At 45.1% G+C, this 21,382-nt stretch overlaps 1 protein-coding gene across 1 annotated transcript; it reads right to left on the bottom strand.

Moving 5' to 3' along the window:
• Positions 1-5,231: 5,231 nt before the first annotated feature.
• Positions 5,232-20,878, bottom strand: LOC105918662 (RNA/RNP complex-1-interacting phosphatase). The gene is made up of 9 exons (XM_012853791.3): positions 20,560-20,878; positions 17,348-17,423; positions 17,132-17,263; positions 8,887-9,010; positions 8,521-8,581; positions 8,396-8,442; positions 8,238-8,313; positions 7,509-7,634; positions 5,232-6,441 (listed from the first exon to the last, which is right to left on the bottom strand). The coding sequence occupies exons 1-9, from the start codon at positions 20,595-20,597 to the stop codon at positions 6,039-6,041; spliced, it is 1,083 nt and encodes a 360-aa protein (XP_012709245.2). The 5' UTR covers positions 20,598-20,878; the 3' UTR covers positions 5,232-6,038.
• Positions 20,879-21,382: the final 504 nt, after the last annotated feature.

Genomic DNA, 21,382 nt, shown 5'->3' with positions numbered 1-21,382 from the left:
GTTGGATACAGCTTTGGTTCTGGAGTTGATATGGATGTACAAACTGATCCTCTAATTTTTAGGATTTTCTCAGCAAAGAAGTTAGCAAATTCATTGCAGGCCCTGGTGGAGTGGAGTTCTGAAGTCACGGACACAGGAGGATTTGTTAACCTGTCGACTGTGGCAAATAAGACACAAGCATTATTAATGTTTTTCTTGATGATCCCAGAAAAGAAAGATTCTCTTGCATTTTTCAATTGTAAGTTATATCTGTAAAGTCTCTCTTTATAGATGTCATAGTGAACCTGGAGTCTATTCTTTCTCCACCTGGGTTCAGCTTTTCGACATTCCCTTTTTTCACTTCTAACTGCTGGAGCATTTCTCCAAGGAGATTTATTCTTCCCGTAAAAAACCTTCACTTTAATTGGAGCAATGCAGTCAATGATGTCTGAGACTTTAGACTGAAAGTTATCTACTAGCTCATCTACTGAGTTACAGCCCAAGGTTGAAGTAGCAGAGTAAGCTTGAATAAAAGTTTCTGTAGCATTGTCCTTAAAGGTGCGTTTGCTTACGATGTCTCTTTGACTAAATGAGTCACTGGAAATTATGCTTTCAAAGGTAACAGAAAAGTGATCAGATAGGGCAACATCAGTTACATTGACTTTAGAAATCTCTTGACATTTAGTGATGATCAAGTCTAAAATATGTCCCTGTTTGTGTGTTGGCTGTTTAACATGTTGAGTTAAACCAAAGTTTGTCACACAGTTCTTTTGTACTTCTGTCTTCAGGGTTGTCAACGTGAAAGTTGAAGTCTCCCACAATAATTAAACAGTCATAATCAACACATATCACAGACAGGAGGTCACTAAAATCCTTAAAAAAGTTTGATGTGGACTTAGGAGGCCTGTAAACATTCAGAAACATAGTTCGTACCGGGCTCTTTACCTAGAGAGCCAAATATTCAAGAGTCAAAATTTCCCAAAAACACCTTTTTACGCTTTAGTGAATCATTAAACAATGTTGCCACTCCTCCACCTTTCCTTTGCTGTCTGCTCTCACAAAGAAAATTGTAGTTTGGAGTCGACTCCATCAGAATAGCTGCTTTGTTAAATTCATGTAACCATGTTTCTGTTAAAAACATTACATCAAGATTATTGTCAATAATTAGGTCATTAATTAAAAGGGATTTTCCTGACAGAGATCTAATGTTTAATAAACCCAGTTTATATGACTTAGTGGTTGATGTCTTTGTGACAGGTTGCATCTGACAGTTTATGACTTTTAAGTGTTTGTTCCTGTTTGTTATGCTTTTGTTTTTCTTATTTAAGCCAATTATCATCACGTAAAGGAGGAGGATCTTGGGCTCTGAGGCTTTTAGAAGATGCTGGTTTAGTCACAGAGCTGCGGTTGTCAGAATGGTTATGTGGAGAGGAAGTCAACTGTAGGCCAATCTTAAATACTTTGTTCATGTTGTAAGAAAATTCCAGAAAAGGAACTTCTGGGCTTTGTGGAGAAGAAGGGGAGGTGGGTGCAGTCTGAACCGGTGTTCGTGGGGATGGAGGTTCTCGGTCCTCTCTTTGTTCGCTGAGATCTGGGATGAATCCTCCTGTAGTTCTGACGAAGCCTCTTTCTGTGTCATCTTTCTGGCCATCTTTATCTTGGCATGTTCGGGCTGTACTGGGCTTATTGTTTGTTTTGGCACTGGTTGAGCTTTGTTTTGGGACAAAGCTGATGGTGCATGGTTCAAAGAATAGAAGATATTTGAAATCAGCCGTTTTGCACCTGACCAATTTAGAGAGAAATCATCTCTGTTGAACTGATGTCTCTTCTCCAGAAATATGTTAAAGTTGTCTATGAAGGTTACAGTTGTTTGTTTGCATATTTTTTTCAGCCATTTGTTTAGCATCAGAACCCTAGAAAAAATCTCATCTCCTGCATTTAACTGAGAAATACCTTGACATTAAGGCCATGAACTAAATTTAACAGACAAATGTAATCCTCTTTCAATACTTCTGATTTTCTTATCCAGGTGGCGTCGCCCAAGGCTTCAGCTTGTATGATGAGTTTTTCCAGGGTTGGGCGTTCTTTCAAGATCCTTGGAAGGATGTCTGATACATTAGACACCAGGCCATAGTTCAAAGGGTTATAAATCAACACCTCTGTGTTTTTCTTGTTACAGAAATGTTTAATCCCACTTACAGATCTATTGCGTAATATCAGGGTCCTTGGCCCTGTGGCATGTTTTTTCTTTGGTAGCTTAGAGTGAAGATTATTGACATACCTTTGATTGTTGTCGTGGTCCTCCTGTCATATTTTGGAGCGGAGTGAATCTGTTTAGTAACAGAATTCCAACATTTCCAGCAGGTTTACTCCTATCGTTTGTTATGAGAACAGCCCGTTGTTGTTTCACTTGTCTTGGGACAGTTCTCTGTAGTATCGGCCAGTTTCCTTTGTCTAGGTGGGGGGTTCGTTGAACCTTTGGTCTTGCACCCAGAGTGGTCTAGGGATTCTCATTTTCCTCTGGGAAAACGAGAATCCCTGTTCAATGAGTTGCAGGGCTGGTGGTCACCATTCGGAATCACAGGCAGGGTTGTTTCATTTCCATACGCGGCGTTTACATCATAAGGTGCACCTGATTATAAGGCGCACTGTGAAATAACGTGTCTTTATGTCTATGTCCACATAAGGCGCATCGGAGTATAAGATGCATTAAATATTGTTCCTAAGTGTGTAACTCTGCTCCTTCACGTACACTGCTCTCTCCTAAGAGGGAGAGATATCCATTTCTGTCAGGAGCAAACACTGCCCTGTTTCTCACATGAGGCCAAAACAAACTTACTAGGTTTATTGCTGCTAGCGCGTACTCTGGGCAAGGGCTGCCTTACATGAATGCACTTCTGGTTTAGACATTACAGTCAGGCAGTCTTGTAGACAGCTCAGGGGTCCGATCAGGTAGTGACAGTGTACCGTAATGCTCTGAATATCCATTGAGCAGAATGGCTTCGTTGCTTACCAGTCGTGCTACAGTAGAGTTTTAGAGATGAACCCAGACAAAGTAGCAATTATCTTATTTCAGGATATGTCTTATTTTACTTTTAACCTGGAGGGCGGCAGTTGGTAGCACTGTTGCCTGGCCCAAAGAAGGTCCTGGGTTCAAATCCCAGCCAGGGGTCTTTCTGTATAGAGTTTACATGATCTTCCCATGCATACACGGGTTCTCTCCAGGTACTACGGCTTCCTCCCACAGTCCAAAAACATGACCGTTACTCTAAATTGTCCTTAGGTATGAGTGCGTCCAGAGTGGACCTTGCGTCTCGTGACCCTGCACGGATAAGTCGGTGTAGACAATGGAAGGATGGATGGATTTCACTCCAGGGAAACATGATAGGTGAAATTTAAATAGAGCTTCAATCCTACCAGGGATATTAATGTTCTGGGCTGAACTGTAACTCAAGCTGGTGCAAAACCTACAGAACTCTGTTAAATGTAAGGTATGGAATAAAAACTAAACTTACATGGTTAAAACAGTTTCTCCTTTAATATGACACCCAATGAACGTTTTGAATGGCCTCATACAGACTGATTAGACAAGTTACACACAGAATCTTCAGGATTACACAATAATGACTTGAAAATGTATCATCTCATTTCAACACTGTAGACTAAAATGTGACCATGTAAAAAAATAAATAAATAAACCATTATTTTTTGACAAAACATGGAAACTTTCGCATCACATCTATGATGATCACATCTATGATCACATCACAAATGATGGAAATACTGGAAAGATGGGAGAAAAGCCGTCTCGGGATGAAGAATGTTTATGTGTGATTTGATCTGAGTCCATCTCTAATAATCTACAGTAAAATAATGAAATACTTATTCTGAATAAGAATTTTGGAAAATGTTATGCTTCATCTGTGCGGATGGTACGACTGAGCTGACCTAGCATTAGCAGGTCATTTGGTAGTGGAAGAAAAATGTTACAATAAAAAAAAAAATATAAAAAAAAAAAAAAAAAAAAGATTGTTAGGCATCTGATGACAATCTAAAACAAAACCACATCATTGAACACATTTGTGTCACGGCAAACGTTTCAACTGAAGAATATTGCTGCACTGGGAGCAGTTCAGCTCCTGGAGGTCTGAACCACCACTCCTATCAGGAACAGCGGGTGGGAGCCCACTCAGGGACCACATCCTTTAAGTGTTTTTACCAAAATGAAAGAAGCAAACCCAGAACTGCCTGAATCAATACTCTAACTACTTAGCCATACGACAAAAGCTGGGCTAGAAGTTGCGGTGAAACTATTAGCTTTATTGGAATAATTTGCGGGAGAATCAATAAAAAAAAAAAAACACTTAAAAGTTGTACTATAAATATTGGCTTCAAAGGCAGTCAGGTGAGAAACATTTGTCTGATCAGAGGATAAAAATTAGAAGAAAAAAAAAGAGTGAAGAGAGCAGCAGCCCATCACAGAAGTGGGTCTTCTCTGTTAATGCTGCTAAAGGGGAGTTAGAATGGCCTGAGGACAGTTTTAAAAGCCTGTGCCCGTATTCACACAGATTCTCAGAGAGCTACGATCTTAGCCTAAAAATTCCTACATTGGAGTGTTAGCTTAAGAAAGATTCAGATGCTGCTGAGAGACACACTGAAGAAGGAGACAACAGATATTTTTATCTTGGTGAGGAGGTGTGGTTGGCGCTGTAGCTTGGCATGACACTGTCTTTTAAGAGCTCTGATTGGTTGATAATGCAAGAAAGAATCCAAATGTGTTGTTTTTAAAGAATGGAGAGAAATTAACTGATTACACTGGATGAAGAAATCTGTCATGATGATGAAACAACAAAATAAATAAAAAATTCACATGGCACCAAAATGTTTGGCTGCACCTTATTTATATCCTCATCATAATTTTGAATTGATTATTGTTATGTTTAATCACCATACTGATCATTTTGAAAGGTAAATTGGTGCCTTTGGAGTACATTGCTGCAGATCAATGCATATTTTTCTCTACTTTTACACACCAGCATGGGAAGTGAGAAGTGCTGCATGCAGCAATCAAAAGCCAGAGAGGAGATGGCATCACACAAGTAGCCCCCTGAGGACCACCTGTGGCCCCCACGAACCTGTTCTACAAAAAGCATAATCCACCAGTGAGCTGCATCTCAAACTTTATTTAATTCCATTACTCTTCCTGTTTATCCACACTTGCATTTCTATAGATTTAAAAATGACAATTTCTATAACAAAGCATGAAAAATGTATTTTTTTACATGAAGTTAAGGTGACTCCTCGAGTTCAAAGGTCTGTACTGATAGCCCTTCATATGACAACATCGATGAAATAGTTTCTAAAAGGTTGGTGACCCCTGCTCTTGATCAACATTTAGGCTGATGACATTATTATACAATACAGAAAATACTTTACCTCTTTTAGCTGGTCTAGAGTGAGTTTATGTAATTTGTTCTTATTATTTACATTTCTGCAAATATCTTAATTTATATTCTTTATAAATTCTTTGTAAATTTTTCCACTTTTTGTTTCGTGATCATTCAAGATTTTTCCTATATTTGTCCTCAATAAAATTATGTTACTAGAGCTGCATTTAACCCGTTTTTTTTCACTGAAACTAATTAATGTCCCTTTGTGGCGATGATAAAGTTTATTTAGTTATTATTATTTGTATGATTGTTATAGAAGTTTATTTGCTCATTTCCTCCACTGTTAAGTTGGTATTTCAGCCAATTAGCTCTCTCCGTTTCCACCATCGTCTCTGCTTCCAGCACTCTTGGGGTCGCTAAAAGTCCTCCTCACTACTCCTAACATTTTTTTTTCTTTAGGAGCTCTCTGGACACCTAAGATGCTTTGTGAATAACTTATGATACTGAGGTAAAATTCTAAATAAAATAAAAGTTTTTCCTAAAATTGTCATTTTTAATCTTAGACTGTTTATTAAAACAAGGGGGTGCATGGTGGCACTGCCATGTCTCCAACATTAAAACCAAATTAACATTGAACCTCAACTGGTCTCTGCTGAGCAGCTCTGGTAACTAATATTCCTCATATCCTCTGTGCCTCTGGGCGGATCTGACTGTCTGTCCCATTATGGGCCGACTCCAGTCCTCAGCTGATCTGCCACCATTAGGCCCAGATGTCCAGTTGGGGGAGTAGCGCTGAAGAAAGGGTGGAGGCTCGCCAGCTTTGTCCTGGAAGGCATAGGAGGGGTGCCATTGGGGGTCAGAGGGTAAGTGGTACCTGGACCTGTTCTTCTCTGGGTTAGAAGGTCTCCTTCGCTGACCATCTGGGTGAAGGGGGGCCCATCTGTACGGATGGTAAGAGGCTGATGAAGGAACACCGAGCGGAGGATGGGCAAGCAGTGGAGGCCGGGCTGGGTATGCGTATTGGTGGGGGTATGGATGAGAGCGGTGGATTGGTCCTTGGGGAGGATGTGATCTGCAGGAGGATTACAATAAGAAAAAAAAAAGATTAGCTTTTACCTGTGCAAATTCTCAGTCATCACAACAGCAAGCAGGCTTAAATTGGAGAAAACCAGACTTTTGCAAAGGTCTGGCTTCCTCCGATTTAAGCCTGCTTAGCTTTTACTCTAAATGTTTGGGATGTTTCTAAAGACTCCAGGGTTTTTTTCTGTTCTATTGTTAGATGCGTCGGATATTTAAATTATGTATTTTGGAACTTTTCAATCCACTTACTCTTCATTAACATTTCACATATTCATAATACGATTTTCAAATATAATATGGTATAATATTATAATAACATTTATAATGGATGTCATGCATTTGTTTTGTTTTTTAGATTTAATCCAGTTTAAAATTGAAAGCCATTTTTTATTATTTTTATTTTTTCATAGTATCAAATACTAATACAACATATATACAAACATTTATCCTTTTTTTAGTATCAGTTTCTAGGTGTCTTGAAGACAATTTTATGTTTTATACTTCAAAAGCACTTCTGCATTTTTTTTTCAGAACCTGCACTTCAGCATTTAGAAATGTTTATAAATGCACTTCTGCATTTCTAAACATTTCCTTATTAACTTACCATTATTATTGGAACACTATATAAAACTTAAGACTTTCTGATTTTTATAATTGTTCTGGATATTTCTGAAGCTCATCTATAGAGAAATCACGTTTTAAATGTATTGACTTAAAAGCTAATACCAATAACAACAAAATCATTCTTATTTTATCGATGACGCTGAGTTAAATACCTTTTAATTTTATTTTAAATATTTACAGATTTTCCCCTTTTGTCATTTCAACAATGTTTTTAGGGGATTTTGTTAAAGATTTCTGTTGGTGTAAAACGTCGGCGAGCGCAGGGATTCAGTTCTGGGTGCCGGCCCTTGTTAGAGAACCCTGGGAAGGAGGGTCCTGCAGCTCGTTAAGCCAGGAGGAGACAAAGCATTCTGTGAAATCAGCTTGTTTCCACAGCCTCTTTACTCACACAGCCTGCTGCTCCATGAGCCCGGCTGACACAGGAACAGAGCATACCTGTAGTGCCAAGGGTCGCTGAAGCCTGCTTGGGTGTCAGCTCTGTTGAGGGATGCTGTGAACGTGGGCCGATGGACAGCTTGGCCTCTCTGCGGTTCCAGCTCGGACTCCTCGATGCCCTGGTTACTGTTGATAAGAACCGGGGGATGCAACAGTCAGTCACACGGTCCAACAACGAGGACTCCAAGCATTAAGGAGATTTTAGGTTCTATTGGATCACTCTTAATGTTTCGGCACATTGTGACATTTTAACCAACACAAAACGAGATTTTAAAGTTTAGATCAGTGTAGTTTGCATCAGCTAAATGTCTGTAAATCTGAGCTGGAAAACCCCCCACTAATTCCAGTTTCTCCATTCCAGGGCCACACTAATGTTACAGGGCATCTGTGGATTCAGAAGGGTCACCGTGCTGCTCTCTGTGTGAAATGACAGCTGCTAAATCACCTAAATCCTAATTAATGATAAACTTCTACCTGAAAGAGATCAAATACGCATCAAAGGATGAGGAACTTACTAGCTACGACGATAGGATGTGATACATTACCTTGTTATGCCACTAGGTGGAGACTGTCCAATTTTGTACATTGAAGCAGTTTAGAAAAGCCATTTAAGGCTGAGAAAGTTGGTATATTTCTCTTTTTCCAGATAACAATAGTTAAACAATTAAAATGGAGCTAGAGAAACCCAAGAAGAGTTGGTTTTTTAGAGTTAGATCGCTTCTGCATCACCTCCTCTTTGGACCATGGTGAAGGTCCTCCAGGTAGTTCTGTCTCTCGATAGTGTGACCCCGTGATGAGTTGAACACTGCAGATAGGAACAGGGCTCTCAGATAATTCACATTTATGCAAAAATCCCCCCCAGTGTGGCATGAAAACAAGAGACTTACAATGCACAGCCTCCGCCGGGTCCATCCCCTCCACGTCGATCAGATACCTGCAGGTCCCACACAGCAGTTAGATGGCCCGACTCTAGCTTTTCCTGCTCATGCTGCAGGTGTGTCTGTGTACGTACCTGCAGATCAGGTAGCCGGTGCGGTTCAGTCCGTGGGTGCAATGGACTCCGATCAGCTTGTCTGGAAGAGAACTCAGCATGTTTAACCAGATCAAATATTTTAAAGTGATAAAAATCGAAAGACAATCAATGGCCATGTGAAACGCTTTTTCTTATTATACCAATAATTGATTTAAAAGCTTTAATCCCATTGTGAAAAAAATGCCACAAAAAAACTGTTATTTAGTTACAAGTAAATAAATCAAAGGTTAATTACTCCTTTATGTAGAAATTTTAAAAATTTTAATAGAATTTTAGACTTCATTCTCATTAATTCCCTTCACTGTTGTACTCCTGTTTTTCTCCCTTGCTCAGTCGTCCTCTCACCATTGTCCTTGTTGTCTTGGAGGAACCTGTGCACAGTGCGCTTGAAGCTCAGGATGGTAGCATCGCTGGGAACCTCATGACCCGCTGTAAAGATCTTCACGCACAGCAGCGACTGAGGCACATCCTACACAAAAACACAGGAAACACAAAACTAGACATGAAGGAAATATTCAGAAACTGTTCAGGGCTGCTGCTGATTCTAGATCCGCATGGAGGAACCAGATCAAGGTTTATTTTATCTCAATTTAAAACTTTGTCGTTCAACAGAAACATCTAATTGTATCCTCAGCAAATTAACAGCCCAATGGAAGCTCACAGTGGCTCACTAAATATAAAGAGTTAGGATCAGGGGCGGTTCTAGACAGGGGCCAACAGAGGCCTGTGCCCCTGTAGAACTGTTCCTGGCCCCTGTTATGGCCCCTGTACTAAAAACATGATATTACATTTCTTAGGATGATAAATGCTGACAAAGATACCGTGATTGACTGGTCATTTTGATCAGTAGTATTTTTTTCGTTTATGTTTTTACCCAATAATAAAATATCAAAATAATTAAAAAAATAAAAAAAAACATTAAAAAATAACAATAATTAAGCTATTTCACGTTAAGCTCCCGCTGTATTGAGAAAAGATCAGGGGTCTACAACCTGGAGTTCCAGAGCCACAATTGGCTCTTTGGCTTACTTAATATAAAAGATGAAATGTTGACCTGATAAGTCCTGCCCCCCATCTTTTGTCCTGTGCCCCTGTGAAAAAACACTGGCCCCACCCTGGCACCCCTGCTAAATTTGGTCTAGAACCCCCACTGGTTAGGATACCTGTCTGATTGAATCAAAGCTGCACACTTCCATAATCGTGTCTACCGTTTTGCTAAGTGACAATTTTAAATGATAGATTTTTCTAAACGAAGGATGAAATCTCAAAACTTATTAGTTTTATCCTAATTAAGGAAGTCAAAATATTGTCATATCGAAATGAATCATATTTTCATCATCTTAACTAGATAGAACCCTCTGCCTCCCAAAGAGGTTGCTATGGTATCAAATACTTTTCTTATTATTAGAGATGCAAACCAACAATCAAACTTACAATCAACTATTGATTAATAGTTAAATAGATTAAAGTTTGTTTTGTGCAATTAACGGTTATCTGCTTAGACGGACCTTCTTTAGGTGTTGTAGTGTGGCCATCATCCAGAAGAGGGCGTTGCTGCTCATGCCAGGAGCCAGACCCCAGTAGTTGTAAAACAAAGAACCTGTTCTGGCGCCTACATGCCAGCAGAACAACGTGAAACGGTCCAAACAGAGTCCGCTTTGTTTGGGATTATTTTGCTATTTAATGATGACAGATGTACAAAATCTTCTTTATTAGATTTTGTTTTGAACTATAAACACTCAACAAGCACCTTAAGCTCCCACCATTGCAGCACCATTGACCGTGCTGCATGGTGGTGCAGCGTCAGCTTCTCAACCAAAACTCACTGATGTGCTCGGAAGAAGAGGATGTGATGCAAAAATGTATAAGATGATTAAAAAAAAAGACGTGATGCCACAAACACAGTTGATGGAGAGGGTTTTCGTGAAGATTATAATGTTTCACATATTTCATTCTATTCATCTTATTTGTTCCCATTGAGTAACCTAATAGGTTCATGTTTATTAAGTCAGTATTTAATACAGGTGCCATGGTAAATTGTTAATGTTTCTTTTTAAATTCAACATAAAAACGAGCCCTTCATGTTATTGAAAGAATCTCTTGAGACAAGAGGAAACTCAGATTTTTAAGAAAATGGCTGCTTATCAGTTAGTTGTTATCAATCGGTAAGGTCAATCAACTATAGACTAACTCATTAATTGATAACTTGCATCCCTACTTACTATCGGTACTGAGTTTTACCCTAGTGTACTGAGTTCTATTTCATCCCTCCTGACCGCCAGAGGCGGTGCTGAAAGCACTGAATGTTCCCTTCGGGCATGCGCAGTTCGAGTAATTATACCAACAGAGTCACACCTGTGACGCCGGATGACCACTCGGAGGCTATATAGCCTGCTGTCATCCTTGGCTCTGTTCCTTTTTTCTTCTCGCAAGCGGTTCGCTAACTTCCCCGTTGTGTGACGCCCCAACGCGCGGAGTTGCGGTTTTTCCTCCGCCCTCCCAGGGCTGCAACGGGTTGATTGTGGAAGTTCTTTGGAAGGTAAGTAAGCTGTTTGTTGGTGACGGTAGCGTTCGCGCCCCCTCTCCCAGCTCACGGCTTTTCGTTACCCTGTTACCTACAGCTGGGGCTGTTGATTGTGTACGGCTAATGTTGTTAGCCCATTTCGGTTTACCAGTTTATACCTGGTGACGGCAGCGTGTTCGCCCCCTCTCCCAGTGTGACTAATAAGTTAATTTACCGAGGTCTAAAGACGACTAACGTTGTTAGTTATTTGGTTTATCAGTTTATACCGGTGACGGTAGCGTGTTCGCTCCCTCTCCCAGTGCGACCAAAATCATTTACCGAAGTTGTGTACGGCTAATGTTGTTAGCCCATTTCGGTTACCAGTTTATACCTGGTGACGGCAGCGTGTTCGCCCCCTCTCCCAGTGCGACTAAGTTAATTTACTGAAGTGTAAAAGACGGCTAACGTTGTTAGCGCCTTTGATTTATTGGTTTTATACCTGGTGACGGTAGCGTGTTCGCCCCCTCTCCCAGTGTGACTAATAAATTGATTTATTCAAGTGTGAAGTACGGCTAATGTTGTTAGCCCATTTCGGTTTACCAGTTTATATCTGGTGACGGCAGCGTGTCCGCCCCCTCTCCCAGTGTGACTAATAAGTTGATTTACCGAGGTCAAAAAAAAAAAAAAAACGACTAACGTTGTTAGCTCCTTTTGGTTTACCAGTTTATACCTGGTGACGGCAGCGTGTTCGCCCCCTCTCCCAGTGTGACTAATAAGTTGATTTACTCAAGTGCGAAGTACGGCTAACGTTGTTAGCGCCTTTAATTTATTGGTTTTATACCTGGTGACGGTAGCGTGTTCGCCCCCTCTCCCAATATCAGCCTCCTTGTGTTTGCAGCCTATTTCTTGGCTCTGCCATAACTGGTGACGGCTGCGTTCGCGCCCCCTCTCCCGATTTTAGCGCATTTTCATTTAATTGGGTTGAGCATTGCCGACCTTAGACATGGATGGCTTCCATAGCTGCAGGGATTGTGGGGCTGCCCTCCAGGCAGAGGATGGCCACGACCTGTGCCCTACCTGCCTTGGACATGAGCACCTTGTGGAGGCGTTGTCCGAGAACCCCTGCATGAATTGCAGTTTCATGCCACATGCAGTGAGGGTGGCCCGGTTGGCACAGTTGTGCCCCCAGGAGGGTTCTGACCTTCCGCCCTCTGGACAGGTGGATCCCCCCAGGCGTTCTAAGCGCCGTGGTGGGTCTGCGGTCTCAGCACCCCCTCCTCGGAGGAGACGGGCCAAACTTGACCAGGGCCTGGCCACAAGGGTGGAACAGTTGTCAGCGGAGTTGGCAGAGATGAAGTCCTTGCTGCAGACACATCGGTCTGATACCTCTCTTCCAGTGGCTGGGCTCTCCTCCCCACCCATGCCTGAACTAGTTGCGGAGGAGGACGTCATATCTCTGGCTGCCTCTGCTTCTCATTTCAGAGATGAGGAGGAGGCAGGGTCCTCTCAAGCCTCTGACAATGGGTCGTTTTCATCCCGGAGTGCAGTTGGGGAGGCCAGTGACAGTTCCATGCGGGATGTCATGTCCATGGCCCTGAAGCAGCTGCAGCTAGAACTCCCGCAAGGAGAGGTGTCCGACTCCGGGAGTGCCTTTTTCAGGCGCGGACGGGCCCCTACTCCATTTTCTGTACCTCCATCAGAGGAGTACCTTAAGGAGTTGCACGCTTGCTGGCGGGACCCGAGAGCGTTATCACGGCTCTCCTCAGACGGTCGGGTGTTGGCTGCCATGCACGAGTCGGTGAAAGCCGGCCTGGACCGTATGCCAGCAGTTGAACCAGCTGTTGCTTCACTGATTGTGTCACCAGATGAGGCCCTACGTCCTGAGGTCAGGTGCCCACGGACTCAATGCCGGGTTACAGATGACCTCTTGTGTAAGGCATACAATGCAGGAGCGCGTGCGGGACGTCTTGGCAACTCCCTGGCGCACCTCATGTTCGCCCTCTCTACATCCGTTCAGGATGCTGGTGGTGCAGCTGCAGCGGTTGGCTTTAGTGACGCAGCGTTGCAGGCCTTTGCGCTGATGACCAGAGAGCTCGGTCGAGTCATGTCATTCCTTGTCCAAGCTCGTAGACAGGTCTGGCTTGCACAGTCTCCTCTCACGGAGGCTTGCCGTAGGACCCTCAGGGGTGTCCCGGTCGTGCCAGGGGAGTTGTTTGGGTCAGCTGCCCTGGAGGCACTGGAGCGGACTATTCAGGCGCGTCAGACCAGCCAGCAGCTTTCTGGCCTTCGCAGGAGCGTACCCCCCTTTCCTCAGCGTTCAGGGCGCCCTGCTACTACCCCCAGCGTTCGGCCACGGCCTCAGACTGGTGATGGATCTGGTGGTTCCTATCCCCGTGATCTGCGGCAGAGACCCAGCAGGGACTTTCGTAGGCCAGTCGGCCGCCCAGCTAGACCGACCCGGGCCTCAGATCCTGGACGTCCTCCCCCCAGGGCTCCCAGAGGCCGAGGGGATAGAAGATGACGCCACCGGGCCAGCCGTGGGACATTTTTCCCATCAGCAGCTACGTTTCTGGGCTGCTCACTCTGTGGATCCATGGGTGGTTGCCACCCTAACCCATGGCTACAGACTCCAGTTCCGACGGCGGCCCCCTCTCTCACGCCGGGTCAAAATGACCATTATCACCGACCCGGTGAAATCCTTGGCACTAGACCAGGAGCTTTCCGCCCTCCTAGCCAAGGGAGCAATCGAGGCTGTGGATCCTCTGCGGCAACCCAGAGGCTACTATTCCACGTACTTCCTCGTGGCAAAGAAGACTGGCGGTTTTCGCCCCGTTCTAGATTTAAGGGGACTCAATCAGTACCTGAAAGTCCTTCCATTCCACATGCTCACCACAGCAGAGGTCCTTCAGACTGTCGTGGCAGGGGATTGGTTTACGTCAGTAGATCTGACAGATGCCTACTTCCATGTACCTATTGCGGCAGAACATCGCCGCTTTCTCAGGTTTGCTTATCAGGGTCGCCATTGGCAATTCCGGGTGCTCCCATTCGGGCTCTCCCTTTCCCCGAGGGTGTTTACTCGTTGCGTGAAAGCGGCCCTCTCTCCTCTGCAGGCCTCCGGAGTAAGGATTCTGCCATACCTGGACGACTGGCTTCTCTGTGCTCCCACTCAGGTAGCTGCCTCTCGGGATACGTCCCGGCTTCTTCTACAGGTGTCACGGTTGGGCCTCAAAGTCAACCTTGCAAAGAGTTGTCTGGTTCCATCTCAGACAACCACCTTTCTTGGGATGCATCTGGACTCCACTACCATGAAGGCCCGTCCGTCTGTTCGCAGGGTGGACGACATACTCCAGTTTGTCGGTCGATTCAGGCTGGGCAGGCAGTTTCCTTACAGCATCTTCCTGCGAATGCTGGGCAAACTGACATCGGTCACTCGTGTCGTGCCCTTGGGTTTGCTCCTTCTGCGCCCTTTGCAGCGGTGGCTCAACAGCTTTCACCTAGATGCCAGGCTGCACAGACGTCACAGGCTCATGGTGACGAGGCTGTGCCTCCGTGCCCTAGCTCATTGGCAGGACAGGACCCTCTTGTCCTGTGGCGTTCCAATGGGGTTAGTGGTGTCTCGAAGGGAAGTGGTCACCACGGATGCCAGCCCCAAGGGCTGGGGCGCCGTGTGGCAACACAGAGCGGTTCGGGGTCTCTGGGGACCAAGGGAGCGCACCGAGCACATAAACGTGCTGGAGCTGCGGGCTGTGCACATGGCCCTCAGGTGCCTTCTGCCCCACCTAGAAGGACGGCATGTGTTGGTTCGAACGGACAACACCTCTGTTGTTTACCATATCAACCACCAGGGAGGCACCAGGTCAGCACGTCTCCTGGAGGTGTCCAGGGATCTCCTGGAATGGGCGTTTCCCCGTCTGTCCACCCTGCGCGCAGCATATCTACCAGGGCGGCAGAACCAGGTTGCAGACTCTCTATCCCGCCAGGCACCTGCTCCGGGAGAGTGGTCTCTTCACCGCGACGTAGTGCGCAAGATCTGGAACCTCTTTGGCCAGGCAGAGGTAGATCTGTTTGCCACAAAGGAGTCAACCCAGTGCCCCCTATGGTATTCCCTGACAGGGGTCGGGGGCGCACTGGGCCAGGATGCGCTGGCTCATCCATGGCCACAGGTTCTCCTGTATGCCTTTCCACCCCTCTCGCTGATTTGGCCTACTCTACGGAGGGTTCTCGAGGGAGGCCACAGGGTGTTGCTGGTAGCTCCGTTCTGGCCAGCACGCCCATGGTTCCCGCTGCTTCGGAGTCTGTGTCTCAGTACTCCATGGCGTCTTCCAACAAGGAGGGACCTGCTGTCTCAGTTGGGGGGACAGATATGGCACCCCAACCCTCAACGTCTCCAGCTGTGGGTCTGGCCCCTGGGAGGCTGACTGGGTGTTCAGAACCTGTCAGACACACCATTTTGAGTGCTAGGGCGCCCTCCACTAGGCTGCAGTATGACAACAGATGGCGTCTTTTTTCTCAGTGGTGCTCTGCCCACAATGAGAATCCGGTTACCTGCTCGGTGCCCACAATTCTGGAGTTCCTCCAGTCTCTCCTTGATAAGGGCCGCTCTCCTTCGACCCTTAAGGTGTATGTTGCGGCAATTTCATGTCGTCACCTACCTGTCGACGACCGTACAGTAGGGCGCCATGATCTGGTCTCTCTTTTTCTGCGCGGTGCTCGTAGGTTACGCCCGCTGCCGGCTCCACGAGTGCCCGATTGGGACCTACCATTGGTTCTTGCGGCCCTGTGCCATTCTCCATTCGAGCCTTTGGCACAAGCGGACCTCAAGTGGCTTTCTTGCAAGACCGCCTTTCTGTTGGCTATCGTGTCGGCTAAGAGAGTCAGTGAGTTACATGCTCTCTCTGTCAGCCCTACATGTATCAGGTGGGCTTCAGATGACTCCGGTGTTACCCTGTGGCCTAATACTGCATTTGTGCCTAAGGTGTTGTCTCCTTTTCACCGTAACGAGCCATTGCAGTTGGCTCGGTTTCAGCCCCAGTCAGGTGCAACCGAGGGGTCTGAGTTATTGTGCCCAGTAAGGGCATTGGAAGCATATATTTCGGCCACCGCAAGTCTAAGACGCTCAGACCAGCTTTTTCTGTGTTATGGGGGTCCGAGGTTAGGCTACCCTCTTTCCAAGCAGCGTCTGTCTCATTGGATAGTGAGTGCCATCTGCCACGCCTACGCTGTAGGTCGCCGCTCCCTGCCAGTCAGGGTGAGGGCACATTCCACCAGGAGCGTCTCTGCTTCCTGGGCGGCTTTGAGAGGGGTCCCTCTGGAAGCAATATGTGCTGCTGCATCATGGGCTTCCCCGACCACCTTCACGAGGTTCTACAACGTCAATGTGACTGTCCCTCATCCACTGGGTCAGGTCCTTTTACAAGGTTCTGCTGGGCCCTCTCAGTGAGATATGTGCTCAGGATTCCTTGTGACATAGTTGGCATTAGTCATTCAGTGCTTTCAGCACCGCCTCTGGCGGTCAGGAGGGATGAAATAGAACGAAAGTTACGTATGTAACTACGGTTCTATGAATCCCGGATGACCGCCAGAGCTTCTCTGTCACTCAGAATCCTTGCTTCTGCGAGAAGATTCTGTAGGAACAGAGCCAAGGATGACAGCAGGCTATATAGCCTCCGAGTGGTCATCCGGCGTCACAGGTGTGACTCTGTTGGTATAATTACTCGAACTGCGCATGCCCGAAGGGAACATTCAGTGCTTTCAGCACCGCCTCTGGCGGTCATCCGGGATTCATAGAACCGTAGTTACATACGTAACTTTCGTTTTACCCTAGTGTGTGCTTGTACTTGCAGCTGACATGAGAACATATTTTTCATATTTTACCACCAAAGTGTAAAGTGAGGAGCTTTTTTGGACCTCGCGTTTTTCTGAGCTAGGGGTTGGGTTTGGGACTACGGTGTCAATATGGCTTAGGTGAGAATTAGGGTCTGGTAATGGTTAGGGTAAGGCCCTAGAATTGGTTAAAAATTAATGGAAGGTCCTCAGTAAGCATTAAAACAAGGATATGTGTGTGGTGTGTGTCTAGCGTGTGCTCACCTGCAGTTTGTAGTAACGTGTGGTGAAAGTCAGATCGATGATCAGCCCCAGCTCTTGGTCGTCTTGTTTCAGAGCATCCAGCAGCTCCCAGGGCCCAAACACCTCAGCGCTGGGAAGCATCCGAGTCAATGCCTAGGCAGGAGCAAACAGAGTGTCTTACTGGGGAACACAGACCCGGTTCTGTTTCCACAAAGCTCACTGTGACACATTGCTCACCTGTTTCAGAGGCACTTTGAAGGCAATGAAGCGAGTCCCTTTCAGCCTCTTCCCCACAGCGGTGTAATCCTGCCATCTGTCAGAGACAAACTCCCAGTTAGACCGCCTTGCTCTGTCTTCAGAACTGTCTCGGCTTCTTTGGCTTCATTTGTTCCACAAATCACCAAACTGCACAGCGCTACAGGTAGCTTCTGACCCAGGCCTGTGTTAAAGGGCCATTTCCGTTTCTTTGGTATTTGGACTAACAGATCGACTCCACAACAACATCTACAACAGCCAGATTTCTGAAACCAGACCCCAACTGTCCAACACTAAATACAGATTCCTAAAGCTTGGTTTTTTATTTTTTTTTACATAGTTCCTCTGTGTTTTAGGGTCGTCACGATACAAAAACTTCAAACTCGATATCGATACCCAGGAAAATATTCGATACCCGATACCATTTCGATACCATGGGTATAAAAAGATGACTCACCTTTTTCGATCTCAACATGGAACATGCTTTCTCAACAGAGTCATAGATGCTAGTTAAATAAGTGTGCAAATAAATGCTAAATAAATAACCAAAATATAACACATGCCTAGTAGCATGCTAGTCACAGCTAATCACACAACATGATTGCAGACCATCGGTCGCGCTACCATCGCAGTGTTTCCCGCAGCACTATCTTGGCGTGGTGGCCGCCTCGCCAAACTCACGCTACCGCCTCGCCAATATTCCAAAAAAACGAACTCCATATGCTTGCATGTTTATTTGACATTAACACGCAGTTTTTTGTTGTTGCTTTCTTGCGTGCATATAGTGAATGGCAGGGAAAAAACAGGCAAAAATACATGGATACTTTGAAGCGAGAAGCAGGTCGACTTCACCGTCGGTCATCCGCGCAAAACTTGTTCCGGCCGACAACTCACCGCCTTGCCTAAGCAAACTCCTGCGGGAAACACTGCATCGGTAATGCATTTAATGTATTAAATTGTTAACATGAACTTTACTTCAGTAGGTTGTCGGGTTTCATCATGAAGACCAGGGTATCGGTCTTTGAGATGTTTGCCCAAGTTTGTTGTGCTGCTCGACTTTGTTGACACTAGTTTAATTGTTTGCAAAATATTTAGCGTTGATACCATGACAAATTAGTACTGTATCCGGATACAGCGTTTGGGTATGGATACTTTTCAGAGTATCAATATTTTTTGGAAACCTTACTGCATTTACAAAAAAAAGCGGTTCTATAAGTTGCTGGAGTCTCTAAACACAAGATCCCTGTACATTTCAAACCCAACAGGACCCTCAGACAGAGGCTGGTCCAACCTAAGGACAATAGGGAGTGGGATCCGCGTTGCATTGTGGGACGTGGCGGCCATGTTGATGGCTACGAGAACGTTAACATAACTCTGACATAACGTTGTTGAACGAAGAGACTTAGAAGTAGAGTTGAGAAAGAATAGATAGAAAAAAGATTATTTTTTTTTTGCATATCGGACGTCTTTGGCTACCTTGTTTGTGGTGTGAGCGCCTATACTTCAGAACAGTTCCGAAGCTACAAATCCTTGGAGTCTCATGTGCAGTTCATGAATGGATGGGTTCAGGAGCTGCAGATCATAAAGCCAGCAAACGGTGGGAACACAGTAATTCGTACAAAGGTAAGCTGTGTTCAGACGGGCTCTGGCACCTGCTAGTTTAGTAACTGCTAATCGTTGGTGCTAACAACCACTCACGCATGTAATGTACTTTTAACTAGCTGCTATGTGTTTCAAAGGTGTAGTCAGTAACGTTAACTGGCAACCCTCCCTAAACCCTCCGGGTTTCTCACATATTTGAGCCTTTTCCCGTCTCTGGGCGCGCCTTTTCTCATGGCGATCATGTGTTGCGCTGTTACAGCCCACAATATAGCAACGGTTTACCATGGTTGAAATCAAGTTAAGGTAAAATTAATCAAATTAAAAACACGGCTGAGAACGAGTACAGTACGCAGTAGTCATAGGCAGTAGTCTGAGTAGCGGTAAAGGAGGCAATCAACATGGCGGCCATGCAAAGTAATTACGTCATGACGCCCACACCCTATACCCCCAAGCCTAAGATGAGCGGAGAGGTGTATGCAGTTCAGTGCAGTGAGGAAAGTTCTGATCTTTATGTTGGAGAAACCAAACAACCTCTCCACAGACGCATGGCTCAACACAGGAGGAGCTTCCTCCTCAGGACAAGACTCTGCTGTCCACCTGCACCTCAAGGACAAATGACACTCTTTTTGAGGACCAAAATATTCACATTTTGGACAGAGAAGCAATGGTATGAGATGAGTGAAGGAAGCCATTTACGTAAAGCGAGAAAAAAAAAAACTTTAGACAGGGACTATGTCTCCCGGCTGGCCTGGGAACGCCTTGGGATTCCCCCGGAGGAGCTGGCCCAAGTGGCCGGGGAGAGGGACGTCTGGGCTCCCCTACTGAAGCTGCTACCCCCACGACCCGACCCCGGATAAGAGGGAGAAGACGGATGGACAGACTTTAGACAGAGGAGGAGGGCTCAGGTTTCAACTTTCACAGCTTACAACACAGCAATAGATTTGATTCCTGATAAGTTTCACCCCAGTTCACACCTCCATGCATGTGACCACATTTCTCCTGTGAGCCAGGCAAATGATGAGTCTAACGACTCTTCATCGAGAGAGGCTATCAGTTCCAGTACACGTGAATCTAAACTCTAAAAAGGCCTCCCAGCAGGCCCATAAAGCTTGGAACTCCACACTAAAGATATTTTGAATTGAGAAAGCTTCCTGAATGGGAAGCAAACGTCTTCAGCTTCAGAATAGAAGTCCAGTTGTTTAGTTTTTTACCTCTTTTTTTGATTGATCATGACCTGGATGACTGAGAATCTTCACCAACAGTTTAGAATAATCGGCTAAACGTCAGGGTCATCTGCTTTGATAACATAAACACGAATCGTTCTGTATTTTCTGCTGGACTGTAAACCTCTCTCCCCAATAAAGAGACAGCTTCCAGCTGAAGAACGAACTGATGTCGTGATTAATTTGCTCAAAGTTCCCCCTAATGAATCTGAGAGAGGTCCATGCGGAGGTTTGCCGCTGATTGGCGCATACACAACAAAAAATATCTGTGGAACGATAAGACTTCCTTCGTCGTGCATCAACAACCAGACTAAAGCCTGCTGAGGATGAGGAGGAGCACAGCTCTTCACCCGGCCGGACCCCTCTCACCTGTCCGGGATGTCGTTCTTCCTGTGCGGTCGGGACATGGTCGCAGCTTCCCGGCTTGTTTGCCGTGTATTTAAAAGTTCTAAAGCCTGTAAAACGCCGCCTGGAACCGCGTGAAGAGCAGCAGGAGCGCAGGAAGCGGTTAACACGGAGCCATTCTTCTAAAAAGCCCGACACACATCACGTCCTGTCCGCCTCGGTCCGGACGCAACTGCTCCTCATGCTCAGCGGCCAGCCTTTCTGATGACAAAAAGTAAAACTAAACTCAGCCGGACACAACAGCAGGCGCATTTAACTGACGTCACAAGGAGGTTCCGGTGCGTCTTCTTCCCATAGATTGTATTGGGGGTTAAACAAATGTAAGGTGCGCATTACCGCCATCTATTGGTAGGGAGTTTGTTGCAAACTGCTCATTCTATTAATCTGCTGGTATTCATAAGCATGTCCTATTTTTAAAAAAAACGTAATTAGCATTTGAATAACTTTACTTCCTGGTTCTTTTTGTGGTATATTTATTGCATTAAATGTTTCTTTAATCTTTCTAAATTCTATCATACATCTTTCCCTCATATTCAACACACTAAAATTACGAATGAATTGCAAATAGCGTACTGTTGAGTCATGTATGTCCAAATCTTAATCTTCTCTTCTGCTCTCCATTTCTCATCTCTCTCATTCTCTTTTGGATCTTAATAATACCATCATCTAGTGTTTTTTCATCAATCCATTCATTCTACCACTTCTCCATTAGTTATTGATCAGTTATATTTTTCCATCTGATTTGCATGTAGTTACTGTGAAGTTAAATAGTTTTTAGCCCTTTTTG

This window comes from Fundulus heteroclitus, chromosome 8 (genome assembly GCF_011125445.2).
Source record: "Fundulus heteroclitus isolate FHET01 chromosome 8, MU-UCD_Fhet_4.1, whole genome shotgun sequence".
NCBI classification, from domain to species: domain Eukaryota; kingdom Metazoa; phylum Chordata; class Actinopteri; order Cyprinodontiformes; family Fundulidae; genus Fundulus; species Fundulus heteroclitus.
Note: the sequence above shows the minus strand (reverse complement) of the source record. Positions and strands in the feature narration are given on the sequence as shown.